The 24,318-nt window shown below is 41.7% G+C and overlaps 1 protein-coding gene across 3 annotated transcripts in view; it reads right to left on the bottom strand.

Moving 5' to 3' along the window:
• Positions 1-23,490, bottom strand: part of tiprl (TIP41, TOR signaling pathway regulator-like (S. cerevisiae)) — a 34,772-nt gene extending 11,282 nt beyond the window's left edge. For 2 of the 3 annotated variants that reach the window (XM_046410071.1, XM_046410074.1), the window contains exons 1-5: positions 23,334-23,490; positions 18,000-18,127; positions 17,409-17,588; positions 9,810-9,909; positions 9,556-9,687 (exon numbers count right to left, since the gene is read on the bottom strand). In XM_046410071.1, the coding sequence (XP_046266027.1) occupies positions 9,556-9,687; positions 9,810-9,909; positions 17,409-17,588; positions 18,000-18,103 (516 nt within the window). In that variant the 5' untranslated portion in view covers positions 18,104-18,127; positions 23,334-23,490. Of the gene's footprint in view, positions 1-9,555; positions 9,688-9,809; positions 9,910-17,408; positions 17,589-17,999; positions 18,128-23,159; positions 23,311-23,333 lie in introns of those variants that run through there. The other variant, XM_046410073.1, reaches the window with a different exon arrangement.
• Between the last annotated feature and the right edge of the window lie 828 nt (positions 23,491-24,318).

Raw genomic sequence — 24,318 nt, 5'->3', positions numbered from 1 at the left:
TCTCTATAGTACAATTTAATTTAAGTGTTTGGTCTTGACCTGCTCTAACTGGAAAATGTCATGGTATAACTTTTGTTGTGAATAGGCGCTATGTAAATAAACGGAATTGAACTGAATCACCTGAGACTTAAGGGTCAACAAGACCAGAGAGATGGTGATCAACTTCAGGAGGAAGAGGACGCCTTTACAGCCACTACGGATCGGGGGGAGGTGGTGGAAGAGGTGGAGGACTACAATTACCAGGGAGTGGTGATCAGCAACAGACTGGACTGGACAGACTCTATTTCCTGAGGAAGCTGGAATCCTTCAATGTGTGCAGCAAGATGTTGGAGATCTTTTACCAGTCTGTTCCTGCCAGCACCATTTTCTTTGCTGTTGTGCGTTGGGGCAGCAGCATCACAGTCAGCGACACTAACAGACTTGATAAGATCATCAAGAAGGCTGGCTCTGGCTGGTTGGTTTCAGGCTGGAGTCTTTTGAGCGGTGAAGAGGAGGATGCTTAATAAACTGATATCCATAATGGACAACGATCAGCACCCTCCCCATCACACAGTAGACAAACAGCGGAGTACCTTCTCTCACAGACTGCTACAGCTCCACTGTCAAAGGGAGATACACGAAATCTTTCCTGCCGCATGCCATCACACACAGCACACAGCAACATCTCCAGTGGTGATGTAAAGTGACCGATGGTGACCTTTTACACATGCTATGGAGTTGCCCAATGACAGAAGAATTTTAGAAACATGCCATTGAATTAACCTCAAAGGTAATAGGAAATCAAATTGAGTCAGACAAATCAAATCTGAAGTTTCAACCATCAGTAAGACACTGGATTAATGAGCTTGTATCTTACTGCACACCTGAAAAGATATTATATAATGTGAGAGGAGGCAATGCACCTTCATAGACATTCTGCCCTCTGTGGACTTGGTTGTAGCGGAGTGTCTGTATGTTCTCCTTGTATAATGTTTTAATTGGTGCATTTGTTATCAGTAGTGTGTTGACTCCATTTTCTATACCGCTTATCCGTCAGGGTCACGGGGGAGCTGGAGCCTATCCCAGCTGACTACGGGCGAGAGGCGGGGTACACCCTGGACTGATCGCCAGTCAATCGCAGGACCAACACACAAAGACAGACAACCACACACTCTCACACTCACACCTAGGGGCAATTTAGAGCAGCCAATTAACCTAATGTGCATGTTTTTGGTATTGTGGGAGGAAGCCGGAGTACCCGGAGAAAACCCACGCAGGCACAGGGAGAACATGCAAACTCCACATAGAAGGGCCCAGACCGGGATTCGAACCTGGAACCCTCTTGTTATGAGGCGACAGTGCTAACCACTGCACCACCGTGCCGCCCATCAGATGGGTATATGTAAGCTGTAAATGTAGATAAGGAAACTGAGAGACATATAAGGGAGGAGAGTGGGATCCAGAAAGTATTCACACCACTTCACTTTTTGCACATTTTGTTATGTTACAGTCTCATTCCAAAATGGATTAAATTCATTTTTCCCTTCAAACTTATACACAAAATACCTCATGACAAAGTGAAACAAGTTGCAATTTTTTTTTTGCATTTTTTTGCAAATTTATTAAAAATAAAACAATAAAAATATAACATGTACATGCATATTCACACCCTGTGGTGAATACTTTGTTGAAGCCCTTTCAGCAGCAATTACAGCCTCAAGTCTTTTTGAGTATGATCCTATAAATTTGGCACACTTATTTTTGGGCAGTTCCATCAGGTTGGATGGGGAGCGTCAGTGCAAAGCCATTTTCAGATTTAATGCGGCAGAAATCTTTCTCTACCCTTCCCCAGATCTGTGCCTTGACACAATCCTGTCTCGGAGGTCTACAGACAATTCCTTTGACTTCATGGCTTGGTTTGTGCTCTGACATGCACTGTGCACTGTGGGGGCTCATATGGACAGGTATGTGCCTTTCCAAATCATGCCCAATCAATTGAATTTCCCACAGGTGGACTCAGCTTAAGTTGTAGAAACCTCTGAAGGTTGATCAATGGAAACAGGCTGCACCCAAGCTCAATTTGAGTGTCATAGCAAAGGGTGTGAATAGTTTTGTACATGTTACATTTTTTGTTTTTCATTTTTAATAAATTTAACAAACAACAACACACAAATTTAATAAATTTGCAAAAAAAATCAACCAAACTTGTTTCACTTTGTCATTTTGTGTAGAATTTAGAGGGAAAAAATGAATTTAATACATTTTGGAATGAGACTGTAACATAAGAAAATGTGGAAAAAGCGAAGTTGTGTGAATAATTTCCAGATGCACTGTATCTTTAATGTTCACCAGTCAGGACAAGGGGTGACGAAGCTGTGCTGAGGACCCAACTATGCTGAACCGTTAAAGGGGGTACATGTTGAAGTCTAGATAGAAAAAAAAAGTCCAGACCTCTTGCCCCTTTATGTACAAACTGATCAAGACGCCACACAAAATGAATGAGTCTGTTCGGCTCAACATACATCTGTGAGCAGACATTCTCTCTGTTAACGTTGAACAAAAGCAGATTGAGAATCAGAATGACCGACAGCCATCTCCGTGATGTCCTTTGCATCTCAACCACCTAACTTACTCCTGACCTGCCAGTTGTCCTTCTAAAGTAGACTAAAGCGCAGCATCACTGCTCCCACTGAGCGTAACATTCTTCCCATTACAGGTGAGTCAAAAATATACACAGTTTTCATTTGTTAATAAGCCCAATTACTTAATAAATTCAGTTAATTAAAGTTGAGGACAATAGTTTTTAACAAACATTAGTTGACGTGTTAACAAGCCCAATTATTTATTTGTGTAACAAGCTTGAAATATCCACATCTGCTGTTTCTCTTCTTGTCTCTCCCTTCATACAGGACAACAAGTAAAATCAGCATCCTAAGAACGAATCTGAGGCTGTCACTGACAGAATGAACATTTACCAATATTAGTGCATTAGAAGTGAGGCAGTTTACCTCACGTTTTATTTATAATGAAGCAGACAGCATTAAGGTTTTAATTTATCTTATTTAGTGGTCCGTTTTTCCTTGGGAACTTGGGATGGGAACTGTAATTTGAAAACACTAACTCATATATTTAACTAGTCTTACGACTTTGTCCAGTAAATTTGTGAAACCACCTGAGGAAATGGCTTAAGTAAACACCAAATGTTGGACACTTGTAGTACAAATGTGTATTTACTCACTACTAGGAAGGGCCCCTACAGTGTAAGGCACTATACCCTCCTCCCACCAACAGAGAAAACAATGGATGGCAAAATTCATCCTTCTTTGTGGAAGTCTTAAAGTTCTGTGTTCAACTGAGATTCCATAATTCATAATACTTTTTTATGTTTTCTTCTGAATTGCCAAGTAATTCCATAAATAGGACTGATGGAGAAAGAGATTAAGATATTATTGAATGTTAATGGTCGAGAAGATAAAGAAGATAATGTCCAAATTAAGGAAGGATAAATCGCAGTTTATATACCTACAGGAAACGCATTTGTTTAGATGGGAAAGTGAGAAACTTTGTGGTTTGGCTACACGAATACATTCTATGTATATATTATGTGTGGGAGGATTTCACAGTGTTGACTGCAGTCCTTCCACTTCCTGGGAACCATCATCACCCAGGATCTCAAAAGCGTCGGCATAACGAAGGATGTCCTTTCTGCTGGGTTGGATCTGTCAACACTGTATTCTTCATTTAGGAAGGAAGCTGTAAGTGTTTCAAACCATTTACAACTGGAAAGGTTTACATGTCAGGAGCTGGTATTTTTTCCATTCGCCCCCCCCCCCCCCCCCCCCCCCTCTCTCTGTATGTTGATTCAGAAGCCAACCTGGAACTGAGCCGGGCATTCCCACCTGCACACCGATTCTGAATCTGCTACAGTCAGCTCACTGCTCCGGCCACCAAATTTTCCCTGCTACTAAGTGGTATCATGACCGGCCAATTCTTGAGACTTTTTTAAAAACCTGTTTCCTCCTTCAAGGCCAATCTTTTGTCTGCTTTTTTTGTCCAGGTTTACTTGCTCACATCTGTCAGTCAGTTCCTCTTGACCCCAGTTCAGTAATTTGCCAATTTACTTTTGAAACTCTCCTGTCGGCAGCTCCAGGAGGAAACTCTCGTTTCCCTGAGGCCATGTACACTCAGCTGCCACCCCCACCCTTTGGATGCTTTGGAAAATCTAGTCAGGAAGCTTTGTTAGTTAAAGTAACTCAGCCATCATTATAACGCATCATTTGACTTTTTGCTGATGTAATTTGATATTTGGATGATCCAGACACAAGCCGATCAACTTGAAATGTTTGGATTCTATTCTGGATATAGGTTAAACCTGGCTAAAACACAAATCTTAATACTAAACTCTTATCCAAAAATATACAACAAAAAAATATAAGGTGAACTGGAAAGCTGAACAAAAATGAAATATCTTGGGGTTACTTTAACAAGGGGAATTAATGACGTATTTAAAGACAATTAAAATGGATAAGGACATCCTGAATGATACTGAGAGATGGGCCATATTTTCATCGGATTTCAGTTCACAAATAGAAGCTATAAAGATGAGCATTCTTCCACCACTCCTCTACTTCTTTCAGTCACTACCCATTGAGATACCTGAGACACAATTTAGAAAATGGGATAAAGAAGAATCAAATATAAAACTCTACAAAGGAGGCACGGCACTGCCAAACCTCAGGAAATGTCTTCATGCAGCACAAATTAGACCTGTAATTTACTGGTGTGCAAAGGTTTATGAAACAAAATGAAAAAATTTAGAATTTTATTTTATAATTCTATTTTAAATTTTTATAAAATTTAGAATAGTATGCACAAGGAAAGGAAATTCAAAGCCTGGGGATGGAGATGAAACAAAAAATTTACTGAAGCAGACAGACAGCATTACCCCATTTACTTTAAAACTGTGGTTTAATATTTTGCAAAAGTGCCAGCTAGAGTTAAGAACTCAGATTATTTTGATGGGTAGCTTATGACATACATTTTATTCCGAATACCTTTGACGAGAGGTTCAAACAACGGATACCCTGTAGAATAACACCATTGTGTATAGAAATAAAAAATGGGAATTTCATGAGTTTTCAGGAGATAAAATTACAGATTGTCAGGATCACTTTAGATATTTGCAATTAAGGGATTTATTTGATGGTGGCGTCCTGTTTGGCTGTGGCTGCATTGGCTCGCAACAGTTATGGATATCTATATGGTCAACCCTCTCAGTAAGTTAGTATATGATAGTCTGCACTTGCTGGAATTACAATCTTCTAGCAACTTCAACTTTGTAGATACAACTACTCAGGAGTGTTTGAGTAGCCTTGAAGTGCTATGCTGGCAAGGCCCAGTGCCCAACAGTGCTGCATATTGCCTTGCAGCACAAGCCTGCAGAGGAGCAAGCGGAGGCAATGTGACCGGAGGTGGAAGCACAGCTGCCAGGATGGACTAACAGCTAAGCTAAAAGCTAACCCCAGCAAAACACTGCTTCTATCCATCTTCCTCTCCCAACATTCACTCCCTGGAGAACAAAATAGACCATCTGCAGCTGGAATTAACATCAAAACGAGAGATGTGGAACTGTTGAGGAGCTGCACACTCAGCATTAAATCCTAAGGGGGTAGATTGTGCATCTACAACAACTGCCTGACATATCAATGACATGTTAAGGATAAATCGAAATAAGCAGTGGAAGATTAACAGCCATTAATTTTTCAGAAAACCACAGAAACTGAAATTACATCAGTAAGATACAGTGCATAGTCAGATTTTTTTCAATGCAATCACTCTGTTTTTCAGTCACTATCTGGTAACGCAGGGCCTTGTTGTTTAATGATAATACTGGGAGACATATTACTTAAAGCACAACACACAGTCACAATATTATCAGTGAGGGAAAATTCCTCACCCTCAAGTGGAACCAGGAGGCTCACTGGTGTGGTGTGCTGAAGTATGTTATACTTATTGCGTACCAAACCTATAACTCTTTCCACATGGACCCTTAGGCGAGCTATTTGCCGCGTCTCCTCCACAGATTTCGAGTCCATTCGAGCACGTCCTTTTGTGAAGCCTGGGCTTTTCACCTCGGCACACATTAGTCCAACTTCATCCCTAATGTTAAACCCACTGTCTGCCAAAACCAAATCTTCCGGTAACCGTTTATTGAGGATGCCATACTGCTCAGTCAGGTGCTTGTTGCTTACACGCCCTCCCCACCCTTTAGAAATGAAAGATTTCACCCCATCGTTTTTTTACAGAAGCGATCATGGGAATGATTGTGGCTGTTAACGACACAGCACGTTTGCACCACCTTTTAACTTAAAACAACAGGACACAAGAACAGCGTCACGCATGCAGCCGGCGTAAACACGCTTTTCAGTTGCCCGTAAAGCCCACAACGCATTGCGGTTTTCCTACTCTGCTACGTCACACTTTCGAGCTCCATGGTAAAACTTCCCACGTGGATGATCCGATATGATTGGAGCAGAAGCAGCCAATAACAAGTTTTCGCCACCCAAGTGCTCTGATTGGTTGACCTTTGTGGCACATTTATAACGTGCAAACTTGAGCAAGCACACAAGTGAAGTTGAGCTGAGGCAGACTGAAGGAAAGTCGCATTGTGAGCGTGCAGAAGTCTGCCTGAGCGCGGAGGAAGATATTTTTGAGCACAGAATCGACTTTTGTGTGCTCAACCATAAGTTTTGTGCGCTCCATTTTAATTTTTCGCGCTCTTGATTTTAATTTTTCTCGCTCAAAATTTCCTGTGCGCGCTCAGAATTGTGCATGAATATAATTCTATACCTGAAGCGTGTCTTCTTTTCCCGGAATTTATATCCAGCGCGACAGCCTCTGCGGGTCTTCCGCAGCACCTCTGCGGGGATCTGATGCATGTCCCGAGGGAACACCACCGCGCCCCGCAGCGCTATCATCTGTTCCCAGCTGTAGAACTTGCGCACGCCGTGTCCCACACACATCGTAGTTTGACCCAAGATTACTCCGAATGCAGTGTGAGTTCAAGATAAAGTATAGCCAAAAACCTAAAAAAAAGTTAGAGAAAAAAAAAGTGGAAAAGAAAAGGAAGCAGGAGCTGTTGCAACCAGCGGCCAGCTCTCACCAGCGATGTATTTTTTTCTTTTATATACTTTTCATATATTATAATATATTTTACTTAATTCTGTGCTGATCCAAATTGCAACAAAATTTAGTTCTGTGTAGACTGTTGCATACTGAATGACAATAAAGTCTGTTTAAGTTTAAGTCTAGGTCTTTTATGAGAAGAAGCAAAACCCAAGGTAGGCAACCACAAAGAGAAGAGGAAATACATTATATGTAAAACACACAATGGGAAATTGGCTCTGTCTGTATTGTACAGTTTTGAGAGAATGTTCATTTGCTTACTGTTAAAATTCTGGGCTATGATATACCTAGGTCATGTATTGTGTTGTATTTCTGTAATATGGCAGGAAATACTGTGTCAAAAGGAGAAAGAAAATTTGTTGAAAATCTTTTTAGCAGCCAGTAAAAACACGGTCACTAACAAATGGTTGGACTCCCGAAGCCAGATCCACCAACACAAGACGAATGGCTGAACACAGTGAGTGAAATATATGCTATGGAGCAGTTCTTGTTGACAGTATGACAGCACTCACAAATGCAGCGGCTCCTGGCTTACTGACATGGTGCTTATTGTTAGTATATGTGTTTTACTTGTGGCTTGTGTAAATAGTCAAGATAAGATCAGGCTAAACACATTTACAGTCGGTTGGCTTTGTTAGACATCAGAGTGCGATGTCCAATGTTACAGCTCATTTCCAACAGACTAATAACATACCATAGGACATAGCATGATCACACGGGTCTCCCTGGATTGTTGCCAGGCCTGAGAGATAGTGCACAGTGGCAAGAGCAGAAGCAGAAGTGAGGATGTCAGGGGGGCCTATTAGCTAGGCTAAGGAAGCAGGCACACAGACTGCTGCTGCCAAACATCTTCCTTGCAAATGCCAGATCCATCGTCCACAAAACCGCTGAACCAGAAATGCTGTATGATGATCATCACAGAAACGTGGCCACACCCACGGATCTAAGACGCAGCAGTACAGCTAGTGAACGTGACTGTGGTAAGAAAAGAGGAGGAGGTTTGTGCATTTATGCCCATGATGACTGGTGTATGAACTGTAAGATCATATCCGTTATAACTGTTCTCCCAACCAGAAAGCAGTGACAATCATTTGCAGACCCCTCTATCGGCCTAGAAAGTTGACAGTTGTGATTATTACTGCACTCTACAGTCCACCTGATGCTAATACTAGCACAGCTCTCAGCTATCTCCAGGGCATAATAAAGAAACAGCAGAGGTGTGCCATCCTGACCCAGTTCACATTGTAGCTGGGGATTTCAATCACACATGCTTAAAGACAAGACAAGACAAGACAACTTTATTGGTATAGCCCATTTTTACAAGCAGTTTGTCTCAAAGGGCTTAAAAGATATATTATTCCAACAGGGGGCAAGAACACCTTGGACCGTGTCTACCCTAATCTGAGGCATGCATACAGAGCAGTACCCCTGTCTCACTTAGGCTTGTCTGACCATCTCTCACAGCTCATCATCCCTGCTTACAATCTTCTCAGGAGGAGGACCAAACCAGTGATAAAACACACACATCCTTCTACCGGGCCACCACAGAGAGTGTGCGGACATACTGCATTACAGTACGGTATGTCAGCTGTTCGGCAGCTGACAGAAAGAAGCTGCAGATGATGTCTCTAGCTCCTGCTGCCTCCACAGATGCAACAAGATTATAAAATACTGCTCCCATCCAGGTAATAAACTGCTATTTCTGCTGCCCTCTGGTAGGAGATACAGGTGCCTGAAGGCACACACAAACAGACTCAACAGTTTCCGGCCATCAGGCTGAAAAATCAAAATCCTGCTCTGCACGCTTAGTGCAATATCTCTTTTAATGTGCAATATCTAATTCACTCCCTTAGTTCTTACCATTATTCAAATTTTAAATTATTTCCTGTCATCTTTGAATGGTATCAGGTCTGTCTTTTGTTCGTTTTTACATATTTAATGTTTGGCACTTGTTCAAAAGTAGCACTCTTTTTTGTACAACGACAATAAAGACTTATCTACATATCTTGACTCATAAGATACGAATTCAAGAGGAGCAATATCGAGAGAAATGGTAGAAAGGGACCTTATTTTCATATCAATGACAGGATGAGGACTGAAATATTGTTATGTCACAGGGACAAATTTTAGAGTCAGGGCAATCCAGATTGTTCATGGGTTGATGTAATTGTTCTTTGTTAGTTTATTTTAGTTTTCTTCTATTCTTTTGTGTAATAAAAAGCTGCTCTGCAAATTGCACCAAATTAACAATACATGTTCTCAGATCCCTGCTAAATGTGAAATAAATGAGATCATGGAAAGGTTCTCAAGATATTCGTGGGAAATTAGAGATTCCTTTCTTTATAGTTAGACAGTATCAATTACATGAAAATAACATGAAAAAGAACTTACAATTTTGACACTGATCATTGAGACTCCATGGTCATGCAGCTCATCCTCGAATAACAGCACCTCATCAAAGAACATGATCTGTTCCCGAGCCTTCAGCTTTTCCATGTCTATACGATCTGCTGTCTTAGTCACCTTCAGATGAACAATAGGTTGAAATGCAACACAGGTAGAAGCAGAGCTGTTCAAAGACATAATCGCTCTCCATATAACAGCTGTCGATACTATGTTCCACTGTATTACTGAAAATGACCCACCTTTATCTGCATACCTTCTCCAATCAGAGTTCCTCTGTAGTCTGTGGTGTACGTCCAGTCGTAGGGTCTAAGCACCTCTTTGGAGTGCTCAGAATCCACTCTAGAAGAAGATCACAGAGATTCACGCTGACAATGCTAGTGACATTCTTTATGTTTCTGAAAGTTGTATTTTTGAACACAAAACAGTGTTTCTTTGTGTGACATCTGAAACTGGTGATCAACCTAAATGGCAGCCTAACAGCCCAAGCGGACAGTGTGCTTTGTAGCACTTCTGTTGTAAAAAAAAAAAAATAAAAAAAAATATGCCCAATATCTCAAGCGCTGACTGTTCCTAGTTCAAATCATGGCAACTACAACTGGTAAAGTCATATAGCTCTAGGTATCCAGAAACAACCAGTATTACTTTCTCCTTTTTCTCCTTCACAGAATTTCCCAAGCAACTGTAAACTTCATCGTCATCCAAAAAGGCCAGCCTCACAATACATCTGAGGACAATGAGGAAAAAAGACAACCTAGAGCTTTTCTGTTTTTTTTCTATGCAGGCATTCAGTGTGTTCTTCCAAAACATGAGACACTCAGAGCAGTTGTGAGGCAAACACTTTCTGCCTATAGTAATCAACTGGACAAGACGAGTCCTACTGCAAAAAAGGTATTCTGTCTGGCCCTTAGATAACAGCACTTTCAAAAAAGTCAGCCCTGTTACATCGGCAAGAATGTAACATGCCTACAGAATAACTGATCTGATAAGGTGGGCAAGAAAGGGAAAAACCGAAGCAAATAAAAAAAAAAACCACATCAGTGAAAAACCTGTAAACAATAAAAACACAAAGAGCTGCTCACTTACACAGGGATAAAGTGGTGAGTTTAGCTAGAGTTTCTGAGAATATATGGAACACTTTTATAAATTTTGGAATATCAGGAACTAATAAACCAACAATCTGGCGAGACAAGAAATCAATTGTTTAAAAAGCAATGGGCACTGTAAAAACCTATTTGAAAAGCTGCTGATTATGACAGACGACAGAATAACCTCCTGCTGAACATCAGCAAAACTAAGGAGCTGATTGTGGACTACAGCAAGAAGCAGCAGAAGGACATCCGTCCACTCTGCATCGGCGGGTCTGAGGTGGAAAGGGTGGACAGTTTTAAATACCTCGGTGTGACTATCACACGGGACCTGTCCTGGTCACTGCACATTAACAGGACTGTTAAGAAGGCCAGGCAGCGTCTCTTCCACCTCAGACGCCTCAGAGACTTCAGGCTCCCCCTCAAGGTGCTCAGGAACTTTTACACCTGCACCACTGAGAGCATCTTGAGTGGGAGCATCACCACATGGATGGGCAGCTGCACAAAGCAGGACCTCTCGGTCCTTAGGAGGGTAGTCCGCTCAGCTGAGCGGACAATCAGAACAACCTTACCCGACCTGCAGGACATTTACACCAAACGATGCAGGTCGAGAGCCGAGAAGATCCTCAGGCAGCCCCATCACCCGGACACTCACTCTTCTCCCTGCCATCAGGCCGTCGGTTCCGCTGCCTGAGAACCAACACTGAGAGGATGAGGAGAAGCTTCTTCCCCCAGGCCATCCGTCTGCTCAACAGTGAGCATTAATCTGGACAATCCCACTCCCACCTGCACTACATGCACTAGATGTAAATACCACTCATGTAAATAATGCACATTTTCACTTTTTTTAAATTTAATTTTAATTTTATAATTTTTTCTTTAAATTAAAATTTTTTATTTACCTATTTTTTGGTAGCAGGGACACAAAGAATTTCACTGCACATTGTACCGTGTATGATTGTGTGTGACAAATAAACCTATCTTGTATCTTGTATCTTGACAACGAAAATGGCTCAAAAACCTAGGTTAATATATCGAGTAAGACAATAGACAAAATAAGATAGTAACAGAATAAGTAGACCTGGGGGAAGAACCAACATAGTCGAAGGTAGTCTGCTGGTTAGACGGTTGACCTGCCCAGCCATCATGTGACTCGCTAGAGTCTCAAGTGTCCTGGGCGGAATGAGGTGCAAGTCTCCTGGCCTTCTACTCCGTCCCTGCCATTGTTTCCAATGGTGTCAACATTGCTTTGAGTACCGCCATACCGTACCTCTCTTTCCTTTGACCAGTATATATATTGTATGATCACTACTGATCGTAACTGTATAAAAGGTGCTCTTCTACCATTATTCTTGGTCAGATCTGCTACTGACTGTTGGTACTGCTGGACACTGCTGGAATTTAAAATGGTTCCTATTTTCACAGCACCAAATATCCAATGCTTTGCTAAAACACTGTTGCTCCTCAAACAGTCGAATGGACAAATGATATGTTCAAAGCCTTTAATGATCTGAAGCTAGTGCTCAACGCGACTCCAGCCTTGGGCCTGCCTGATTTTCATCAGCCATTCAATCTACACGTTCATGAAACGATGGCTTAGCCAAAGGCATCTTAATAGCAAGACACGGGTTGCATTATCATCCTGTGGTATAGTACTCGTCTTGACTCTTCCCTGTAGTTCTTGGTATGCAAGACTGCCCCAAATCTGTGGTCGCAGTTGCTAAACATGATTGAGAAGTCATATTCCATTGTACTAGCTCATGATTGTGTCATGCATGTTCACCCCAAGTGTATGAAAGCGTTACTGCTGTAAGACTGCTGTGAGACCGTACAACCACAACTGCCCCCAGCAGACCACATACACTCCACAAAAAGCTGAATTTCAATTAATCATTGTGCAATCATTTATTTTACATATTTTGGTCTACCTCGGTCTACCTGCACCTTGGTTTGGCTATCCTTGTGCTCCTGTGACGATGAGAATTTCTCCATAGCGGGACTAATAAAGGCCTATCTGTATATCGCTGAGGTTACAAGGCGCTCATTGTTTCCAGTCCCCACATAACTTTGAAGCAACTCTTTTTTCATTAGCTGACACTGACATGAAATATGACTGTACTGCTACTACTGATATGTGCATATTTCCATGCCATGAAAGATAGATTTAATTTCTGATAATGTATTATTATAACTATCAAGACCTATTTCCTCAGTGATTAAGTTGACCCTTACAGATGGGTGAGCTGCAGTAGTTAGCCAGCCTCCAGTAGCCGGTTGGGATGGACCTAGTGCAGCTCGTCCCAGCTGGCCCCTGGCAGCTCCCAAGCACCTAGGAAACCTGGATAACTGTATGAAGGAAGCATAGTCCTAAGCAAAAGCCCATGGTACACCTCCAAACTGTTCACTATTTCAAACAGATTTACCCCACTCAACAACACACCTGCAGAGAAACAAATTCTAACTGGCAGCACTACATTGAGAAATTTGTAGTAAGTTAGTGACATCAGCGACCATAGTCATTCTTGGGGGCCAGGGACAAGTATCATATCTAAAACTGCTGGCTAAGAAGAAAGCAAGACTAAATCACTAAAATTAGTAATGAGTCAGTGTTTACATTTGCAAAAACTCTGTCTGACATTTTCTAGACTACGTCATCATTCAATCGCTGGCTGTCAAGATGGTGTCCAGCAAACAATGCAAGCTGTGTAGACAATTGGCAGACTTTCTGAAGAAAACCTGGTCTGATTAGGAGAGATGGCATTCATCACACCAGGGGGCAATGTAGAATAGCCAATTATGCATGTTTTTGGTATTAAAAAACAGGAAGCCGGAGTACCCGGAGAAAACCCGCGCAGGCACAGGGGGAACATGCAAACTCCACACAGAAACAACATGGAAAACAGTGCAGTCAATTTTATTTGTGACAGTATACACAGGGAGAACATGCAAACTCCACACAGAAGGGCGCAGACTGGTATTCGTACCTGGAACCCTCTTTCTATGAGACGACAGTGCTAACCACTGTACCACTGTGCCATCCAAGTCTAGTCCTTAAAACAAATAACGCAATTATTGTGGGTGATTTTAATAATCATGTGGACAATAACAACCAGAGCCTTAGTATTTCTTCATTAAATTCGACAACTTCTGTCAGCGTGTACATAAACCGACTCATTGTCACACTCTTGACCTTGTTGTGACATATGGCACTGAAATTAATCATTTAATAGTTTTTCCACAAAATCCTCTTTTATCTGACCATTGTTTAGTAACTTCTGAATTTTAATTATCTGACTACAATCCACCAAGAAAAAGTCCTACACTAGATGTCTATCCGATGTTGTGCTGTGGCAAAATATACGGAAGTGATCCATCCACATTTACTTCAGTATCATATCTCAATATAACTGAACACTCTCATGCTAAGGAAGAGTCTCAAGATAACTATGGTCCCTCTCAAACTGACCTTTTTGTTAACAGTGCTGCAAGCTCACTGAGAAAGGTACTCGACTCTATTTGCCCCCCTAATAAAGAAAACTATACAGAAAAAGAGATTAGCACCATGACTTAACTCTAATATCTGTATATTAAAGCAAAGCATATTAAAACTTGAAAGGAAATGGCATGCTAACAAATTGGAAGAATCTCACTTGAATAAGAACAACCCCAGGTTTCTGTTCAGCACTGTAGCCAGGCTGAGAGAGAGCCATAGTGCCATCCAGCCTTGTATTCCTGTAACCCTTAGTAGTAATGCCAATGCAAATTACTGTATGACCTTTTATAATTACAAAATTTTTCTCATTAGAGAAAACCAACTCCTCAATGAGCCGATAAGGCAGATTAATTTCACTGTTGAAGGGCTGAAAGAGAAAACAGAGAAATTACTACAGAAACTAACATCACTCCTACCTGGTTCTATGTTGGAGAAAGTTGTGGATTTCACCAAGAAAGTCCAATTATCTCAACACAACAAAAGCAAAGAAAGACAGACCAGAAAATTCCAGAACCTGCAGTCTCGGAACAATAACAATAACAACACAGAAACTCTTACTTGGAAGCAAAAGACCGACATTCCAGCACAGAATAAAATGGGCAAGACAGATGGGTAAAGAACTTGTCAGACAGAGAACTCACCCAACCAGAGAAAGAGGTCTTAGCCAAGGGCTTGAACTTTGCCATGACACCAAAACAGTTACCTATAGTTGATTTGATTACAGCTACAGAATCAGCTATAAAGAAAAACAACTTAACAAAAACCGAAGCCGAACAGCTTAGGTTAAAAGTGTCAGCAGCTCTGTCCAATGCCAAGGCTCCCCCTTCCAACCTCACTTTTGAGGAAAGGAAAGCAGTTACAACACTCAACAAAGACCCCAAAATCACAATTCTTCCAGCAGATAAGGGACGATGCACAGTTGTGCTCAATACAACTGATTACCATGCCAAAGTCTCTACACTACTCAGCGACACAGAAACATACGAAACTCTGAAAAGAGACCAGACTAGTGGCTACAAAAAGAAGGCAATAGAATGTCTACAGAAACTACAAAAAGATAGGATTATTGACAGAACACAATATCACCGTCTTTATCCGCAAGATTCCATCCCTTGCTTATATGGACTTCCTAAAATCCATAAAAAAGGGGCTCCACTCAGACCCATTGTCAGCAGCATTAACTCGGTCACTTACAACATCGACAAACACGTGGCATACATCCTGGCTCCCTTGGTGGGCAACACCCCCCACCATATACAAAATTCCATTGATTTTGTGAACAAAGTCCGGAACTTAAAAATGGATTCAGATGAAACCATGGTATCCTACGACGTGACTTCTCTGTTCACTTGTATACCAACCATGGAAGCTTTGGAAACAGTAAGAGAGCGACTTACACAGGACGACTCCCTCCAGGACAGAACAAAACTCAGACCAGAACACATATGCCAACTTCTGTATTTGTGCCTAAACACCACATATTTCCAGTTCAATGGCAAATTTTACAGACAGAAACATGGCTGTGCCATGGGTTCACCAGTATCTCCCATTGTGGCCAATTTAAACATGCAGGAAGTGGAATGCAGGGCCGTGAACTCCTTTGAAGAAGCAACACCGAGCCACTGGTTCAGATAAGTGGATAAGTGCAAGCCTTTACTGAACATATCAACTCAGTGGACAGGAACATCAAGTTCACCAAAGAAGATGTTAAAGATAATAATTTGCCCTTCTTAGATGGTGACGTCCAAATAGAAAAGGACAGGAGCTTCCACATTGGGGTATACAGGAAACCCACACACACAGACCAATACCTCCTTTTCGACTCACACCACCCTTTGGAACACAAACTTGGTGTTATCAGAACCCTGCGACACAGAGCTGATAAGGTACCCATCAGCTCACAGGCCCAAGGGGAAGAACATGAACACCTGAGGGATGCCCTCAAAATGTGTGGTTATCCCAGTTGGACCTCTGTGAAAACTGCAGCTGGTTCCAGGAAGAACACCACCAAGGTGGTTGAGAAGGAAAAACAGGACAAAAGAAATAACATCATCCCATATGTATCTGGGGTATCAGGAAAACTCAGGAGGATCTTCAACAAGCACCGTATCCCTGTGTATTTCAAACCCAGCAACACACTCAGAAATGTTGCTGCATGTGTACTGAAGTTGATGTGCTGGAAGCAGAAAAAAACTGGGCAAGTGCTCATGGGCAAGGATTTGAGCCACTTTGACAAGGGCCAAATTGTGATAGATAAGCGACTAGGTCAGAGGATCTCCAAACTGCAGATCTTGTGGGATGTTTCTGGTCTGCAGCGGTCAGGACCTACCAAAAGTGGGCCAAGGAAGGAAAATAGATGAGCTGCCGAGAAGGTCATAGGCAGCCAAGGCTCACAGATGCAGGTGGGGAGCAAAGGCTGGCTCATGTTGTCTGATCCAATAGAAGAGATACTGTAGCCCAAACTGCTGAAAAAGTTCATGCTGTTTCCAACAGAAAGGCGTCAGTTTTTTGCGCATGGGTATGCGTAGCCACAGACCAGTCATGGTGCCCATGCTGACCGGTGTCTATCACCAAAAACACCTACAATGGGCATTTGAGCATCAGAATGGGACCATGGAGCAGTGGTGGATGGTGGCCTGGTCTGATCAATCATGTTTTCTTTTCCATGAAAAACTGTGTGTCGCTTACCTGGGGAAGATACGGCACCAGAATGCACTGTGGAAAGAAGGCAAGCCTTTGGGAAAAATTCTGCCTGGAAACCTTTGGTATTGCCATTCATGTGGATGTTTGAAATGTACCACCTACCAAACACTGCTGCTGACCGAGTACACCCGTTCACAAAAATGGTATTCCCTGATGGCAATGGCCTTTTTCAGCAGGATAATACAATCTGCCACACTACAAAAATGGTTCTTGAATGGAAAATGGAGGGAAGTATGAACATATAGATGTACTGGGATGTGGGCTCACGTACAGACAGTCAATCTCGAAATCAGTCTTGAAATGTTGCTCACTACTCCAGTAAACAGGACAAACCTTAAATACAACTTGGCAGCGACAAATAATTCTAGTGTGCTCCACTATGGCTCACCCGTGATATATAAATATTAAATATTCACTTTACACTTGTTTATTTGGCTCATAATCTAACTGATGACGCACCCAGGTTTTCTAACCAGAGTCCTGTAGTGGTCACTTTTCCAACAAACCAGTTTCCTCCAACTGTGGGTTTTGGTAATACATTGTAATGTTCTTCTTACCTGCTCTCCTGCCATTCCTGAGCACACGCCACCTTGACAACATCCTCCATGTTGTTGACTCTTTTAAGGGCATCGGTGGCATTGAATTCAATGCCATAGCCCTCTGTGTGCTGGATGCGCAGGAAATTGTCCCCAAACAGCATCTCTGGAAGGGAGGGCATGTTCATCTCATCTGCTAACCTGAAAAGGCAAACAACAAACAGCTGACTATTGTCAACACAGAAAGAAAAAAGGGCTTTATTCATGTGATGAACAGGTGGCTCCTTGCACTGTAGCCTCTGCCACCAGCGTGTGAAAGGGTGAATGCTTACTTGGTCTGTAAAGCACTTTGAGAGGTAAGAATATAAATGTGCTACTGAGCTTTGTATATGTAGGATGCATGCTGGACTATGACAAAGATAAAGCACCATGATCTCTTTGGTTGCACAACTACAGATTATTGCACCATTTTACACAAACTTGAACTACAATCAAAAACAAAGATCGGCAGGGATGAACGTTTCTAGAAGCTTAACCCAACAGAGTGCCCAACATGTAAAAGACAAGTACATATTGATGCCAAAGCTAGTCACTGTCAGAGGAACATCTCACCGTTCAATGTCTTTGGATTTCATGATGTGGTTTTTGGCAGCAGTCACTTTCCATGGTCCAAAGGTGAATTCCTGCTTACTGCTCTTGAAACCATGTGACATCATAGTGAAGAGAGAGGCGAACACCAGCTGCAAAAGATCATTAACAGACTTTTCAAAGAAACAAGCAAATAAGGTATTTGGATGGACGGTAAGATCTGTTTTACTGGTGATGCTTTCCAAGAAAATCGATGGCATGAACAGCAATGTCCTACATGAGTTTGTATGGAATGACTCAGTACTGTGTTTTGGACTAAATATTACTAGTCTGGATTAACTAGACCTGACAATGTAACCAATTTTTGAGTTTTATGAACCAATGGAAGATTGTTGTATATTTTTTTCTTTTTGAATGCACATCCTTCCCTTATCCCTGCATGCTTTGCACCCTCTATATCCTGTTTGCTGCTGTAATATTGTAATTTGCCAGTTGTGGGACTAATAAAGGACTATCTTATCTTATCTTAACAATGCTTCATTGGGTGAGTTGCATGAATTTCTATTTGTTTGTTGACAGTATTTGTTGTTGATTGTACCTGCTGTTGTGACAGTATCTTGAAATGGTTTGCATCAATCAAATCACAAGAATCTTAGCTTTCCAACACTGTGGCACATGAATAGAATAGTGATGTAATTTTGCATGGTTTGCACATTTTGTTATGTTACAGTCTCATTCCAAAATGGATTAAATGCATTTTTCCCTCAAAACTCTACACAAAATATCCCATAATGACAAAGTGAAACATGTTTGCTTGAAATATTTGCAAATTTATTAAAAATGAAAAACAAAAAATGTAACATGTACATAAGTATTCACACCCTTTGCCACGACAGTCAAAACTGAGCTCAGGTGCATCCTGTTTCCATTGATCATCCTTCAGGGGTTTCTACAACTTGAGTTGAGTCCACCTGTGGTAAATTCAGTTGAATGGGCAGGATTTGGAAAGGCACACAGGAAAGGCACACATCTGTCTATAAGCCCTCACAGTTCACAGTGCATGTCAGAGCACAAACCAAGCCATGAAGTCAAAGGAATTGTCTGTAGACCTCCGAGACAGGGTTGTGTCGAGGCACAGAAGTTTGGAACCACCAGGACTTTTTCTACAGCTGGCCGCCCAACAAACCTGAATGTTCTGGGTAGAAGGGCCTTAGTCAGGGAGGTGACCAAGAACCCAGTGATCACTCTGACTGAGCTCCAGTGTTGCTCTGTGGAGAGGGGAGAGCCTTCAAGAAGGACAACCATTTCTGCAGCACTCCACCAATCAAGCCTGTATGGCAGAGGGGCCAGACAGAAGCCACTCCTTAGTAAAATACCTATGAAACCCCGTCTGGAATTTGCCAAAAGGTCTGATGAAACAAAGATTGAACTCTTTGGCATGAATGACAAGCATCATGTCTGGAGGAAACCAGGCACTGCTCATCACCTGGCCAATACCATTACTACTGTGAAACATGGTGGTGGTGGCATCAGCTGTGGGGATGTTTTGCAGCAGCAGGAACTGGGAGACTCAAAAGGGTCGAGGGAAAGATGACTGCAGCAATGTACAGAGACAACCTTGCTGACAACCTGCTCCAGAGTGCACTGGACCTCAGACTGGGGCGAAGGTTTATCTTCCAACAGGACAACGACCCTAACCATACAGCCAACATCACAAAGGAGTGGCTTCGTGAAAGTCCTTGAGCCAGAGCCCAGACTTGAACCCTACTGAGTATCTCTGGAGTGATCTGAAAATGGCTATGCACCGACGCTCCCCATCCAACCTGATGGAGCTTGAGAGGTTCTGCATTGAAGAGTGGGAGAAACGGCCCCAAAATAAGTGTGCCAAGCTTACAGGATCATACTCAAAAAGACTTGAGGCTGTAATTGCTGCCAAAGGGGCTTCAACAAAGTATTGATCACAGGGTGTGAATACGTTATGTTATATATACGTTAATACGTTACATTAAATATGTTATATTTTTTGTCTTGTTATTTTTGATAAACTTGCAAAAAAATTCAAGCAAATTTGTTTACTTTGTCATTATGGGGTACTTTGTGTAGAATTTTGAGGGAAAAATGAATTTAATCCATTTTGAAATAAAACTGTAACATCACAAAATGTGCAAAAAGCGAAGCGGTGCTCTCCTGCTCGGTGTGTCACACGTTTAGCTATTCTTCTGCCTCCTTTAGTGAAAATGGTAAATGTAATAAATGTAGTTTACTTGTAGCGCTGGAGGCGAGGCTCAGTGAATTAGAAGCGCAGCTCCGCACCATGGAAACAAAGTCTTTAGCTACTGTAGTTAGCCAGCCCCCGTTAGCCGGTGCAGACCTATCTAGTGTAAATCCTAGCCTGCCCCCGGTAGCTCCCGAGCAGCCGGGAAACCAGGGAGGCTAGGTGACTGTACGGAGGAAGCATAGTCCTAAGCACAAGCCCACAGTTCACCCCCAACCAGTTCACATTTTCAACAAGTTCTCCCCACTCAGCGACACACCTGCTGAGAAACCAACTCTGGTAACTGGGAGCTCTGTAGTCAGAAAAGTGAAGTTAGCGACCACAGTCAAATGCATTTCTGGGGTCAGAGCAGGCGATGTTGAATCATATCTAAAACTGTTAGCTAAGGATAAGCGTAAATTAGTAAAATAGTAATAAATGTCGGCGGTAATGACACCGGACTGCGCCAGTCGAAGGTCACTAAAATTAATGTTGAATCAGTGTGTAAATTTACAAAAACTATGTCGGACTCCGTAGTTTTCTCTGGACCCCTACCCAATTTGACCAGTGATGACAAATATAGCCGCATGTCATCATTCAATCGCTGTCGAGGTGGTGTCCAGCAAATAAGGTGGGTTTTGTAGATAATTGGCAGACCTTTTGGGGAAGACCTGGTCTCATTAGGAGAGATGGCATTGATCCCACTGTCGATGGAGCAGCCCTCATATCTAGAAATCTGACTGAGTTTCTTATTAAACCAAAACCCTGACAACCCAGAGTTGAGACCAGGAGGCAGAGTTGCAGTCCTACACGCCTCTCTGCACTTCCATTACAGTTACCCACCCAATATCTCATAGAGACTGTGTCTGTCCCCCGACCACTTAAATGAATTAAATCAAATACAAAAGAGGAGTTATACATAAAAAAAAAAGATCAACACCAACACTTCCATAGCTACAACAAATACGAGAATTAAATGTGGACTGTTAAATGTTAGATTTCTCTCATCTAAAGTTGTACTAGTAAATGAGTTAATATTGGACTATAATATAGATTTATTTTGTTTAACCAAAACCTGGCTTCTGCCAGAAGAATATGTCAGCTTAAATGAATCCACTCCCCACAGTCATATTTACACCCACATTCCTCGGGACACAGAGGAATCGAGTCTCGTCCTTAAAACTAATAAAGTAATTATTATGGGCCATCTATGCTAGATGGCTTAGCCGTGGCCTCAAGCTCCACTGTAAGGAATTTAGGAGTTATCTTTGACCAGGACATGCCCTTTAACCCACACATATCAAATATTTCAAAGACGGTATTCTTTCATCTCCGCAATATTGCAAAAATTAGGCACATTCGTCAGAAAGATGCAGAAAAATTAGTCCATGCATTCATTACCTCCAGGCTGGATTATAGTAACTCCCTTCCATCAGGCTGCCCCAATAAATCTATAAAGACTCTCCAGCTAATCCAGAACACTGCAGCAAGATCACTCACAAGAACCAGCATGAGAGATCATATTTCTCCTGTACTGGCTTCTCTACATTTGCTACCTGTAAAACTCAGGATAGATTTTAAAATTCTCCTCCTCACAAATAAAGCCCTGAACGGTCAGGCACTATCCTATCTTAAAGAGCTGATAGTTCCCTATTATCCCATCATGTGCCAGCTACTTGTGGTTCCTAGAGTCTTCAAAAGTAGATTGGGAACCAGAGCCTTTAGTTATCAAGCTCCTCTACTATGGAACCATCTTCCAGTTTCGGTCCTGGAGGCGGACACCCTACATTTAAGATTAGACTAAAAACTTTCCTGTTTAATAAAGCTTATAGTTACGGCTGGCCTAGGCCAGTCCCTAGTTATGCTGCTATAGCCTTAGACTGCCAGGGGTCCTCCCATGACACACTGAGCTCTTTCTTCCTAATCTTTTTTAATTCTGTTACTGCTCTGTACAGCTACTACCATTATTACTGTTACTAATATTGCTATCATAATCACCATAGTACCTCCTGTTTACTTTATTATTATTATCATTATCTACAGTTCCAATATTTCTGGTATTATTACTGCTGCTATGCATCTCTGCTGGTGTGCTCCTTCTCTCATGCACCACCCCCCTCTCCCTCTCTCTCTCTCTCTCTCTCTTAACCCAACCGGTCAAGGCAGATGGCCACCCGTCTTGGGCCGCAGTCTGCTCCAAGGTTTTTGCCTTCTAAAACGCAGTTTTTCCTCGCCAAGTGCTTGCTCAAGGGGGAATGTTGGGTTCTCTGCATTACAATTTAATTAAAGAGTTTGGTCTAGACCTGCTCTAATTGGAAAGTGTCATGAGATAGCTTTTGTTGTGAATTGGCGCTATGTAAATAAACTGAATTGAAATTGAACTGAATACTTTCCAGATGCACTACAGATGTGTCAACACACACATGCTAGAAGTACGAATATTCCTTCTCATGTGCCATCTGTTTATGTCCACTCTGATTCCCCTTGTTACTCAAGTCAAAAACTATAATTGTTAGTTGTGCTTTGTCTCACTCGCCACTTGTAAGTCTGTATGTTCTTGGACCTTTATTAAACATGCCTCATGCTTTGTTGGTTATAACTAATACAAAAAATGAGTTGTTAGCATATTATTGGTCATTTTAGTTATCTATGGATTTCATAACTTAATTACATTAACATTTAATCATTAGTAATTTGTCACATTGGCTTGTTAGTTAGTCAAACCTCTCAGAAAAATTGTTTGGTTATTCAACCAAAGTTACCATTTTTCAAATAAACCGATTATAATATTGGGTCAGAACACTTAATTTGTTGTACAGATAATTTCATCAAAAACAACAAAAGCAATTCAAAATATCTTTATGTACCGTCTGCTTTCTGAAAAAAATGTAATTACATTCACAAATGTAATAACTATACTCTGCTTTCACCTCAGTTTGATCTTTCCATGTACAATCACACCACTAGAATGAACCGTTTTCGGCTTCGCTTTGGCGTTCCGGGTGATGGTCGAATATAAAAGACGGCAGTTTATGACCAGACGAACTTTAGTCAGTCCGACTGTGGGTTACGACGTACTTTAATAGAAAAAAACACCTGTTTACCTTGGTATTGTTGTCAACTGCTACTTGTCATGGAGGCTACTCGAGTGTGCCGCTAAAAACAATCCGGTTAGTTTTCTGCGTTCACACTATAGTTCCGCTATTTTTCACGTGTCAGTTTCCTGGTGCTGTTGTTGTTGTTGCTGTTATTCTTCTTCCTCTTCCTCCTCCTCCCCTTTCCTCTTTTCGTCTTCTATTTGATATTTCACTGCAGTTGGCAACAAACATGTTAGGCGCATTACCGCCAACTACCGTTCCGGAGTGTGGACCAAAGATTAAATCCTATCCAATAATTTTGTTTGTCTATTAAAATCAAAGAAAACTCTGCTGGTCAACCTACTTTATTCAACTTTTAATTCTAAATTCCTGAATTTCTGTCTTTCTAAGTTCTTCCTTAGTATTGCTTCATCGTCTTTCTTGACCATATTTGGCACAATAGGAAGTGTCCTGTCCTGTTGACTGTACTCGCACAGCTCAAATGGATACTTCTCTATTATTCTAAGAGTTCTGTTTAAGTTGGAGTGACACAGCCTTATTTGATTGCAAAAAAATCTCTTCTTTCCTATGTTTCTTACTGTTGAATTAAGTATAGTAATTAAAAATCTGAGAAAGCTGTTAAGCTCTTACTTTCCCTTTTTCTGCTTTTTTGAGCTTCAACAAGTGTTTAATTAATCCATGGCTCACTTTCTGGATTTACCGTTGTTGGGGTCAGCTTCAACCCCCATAGCCTCTGCATACATTTTCCAGCTCAAAACTCTTTGTCTTCTTTGTTCCGGGCACTGTGGTAATACTGCTTTTGTGGGCTGATGGCTCTTTATTCCCTTAGAGGTTAACCCAGTGACTGACCACTAGCTCCTTTCTTCTCTAATATCTAGTGGTCTATCGCTCCTGCCAGATCTTCAGCTTGCATTGTATTCTGCTTTTCCAACAGAGTTTTTGAGGTTGAACCATACACCACACTGCCATAATCAATCACAGATCGGATCAT

This window comes from Scatophagus argus, chromosome 14 (assembly GCF_020382885.2).
Source record: "Scatophagus argus isolate fScaArg1 chromosome 14, fScaArg1.pri, whole genome shotgun sequence".
Lineage (NCBI taxonomy): Eukaryota > Metazoa > Chordata > Actinopteri > Scatophagidae > Scatophagus > Scatophagus argus.
This window is presented reverse-complemented; position numbering and strand designations above follow the sequence as displayed.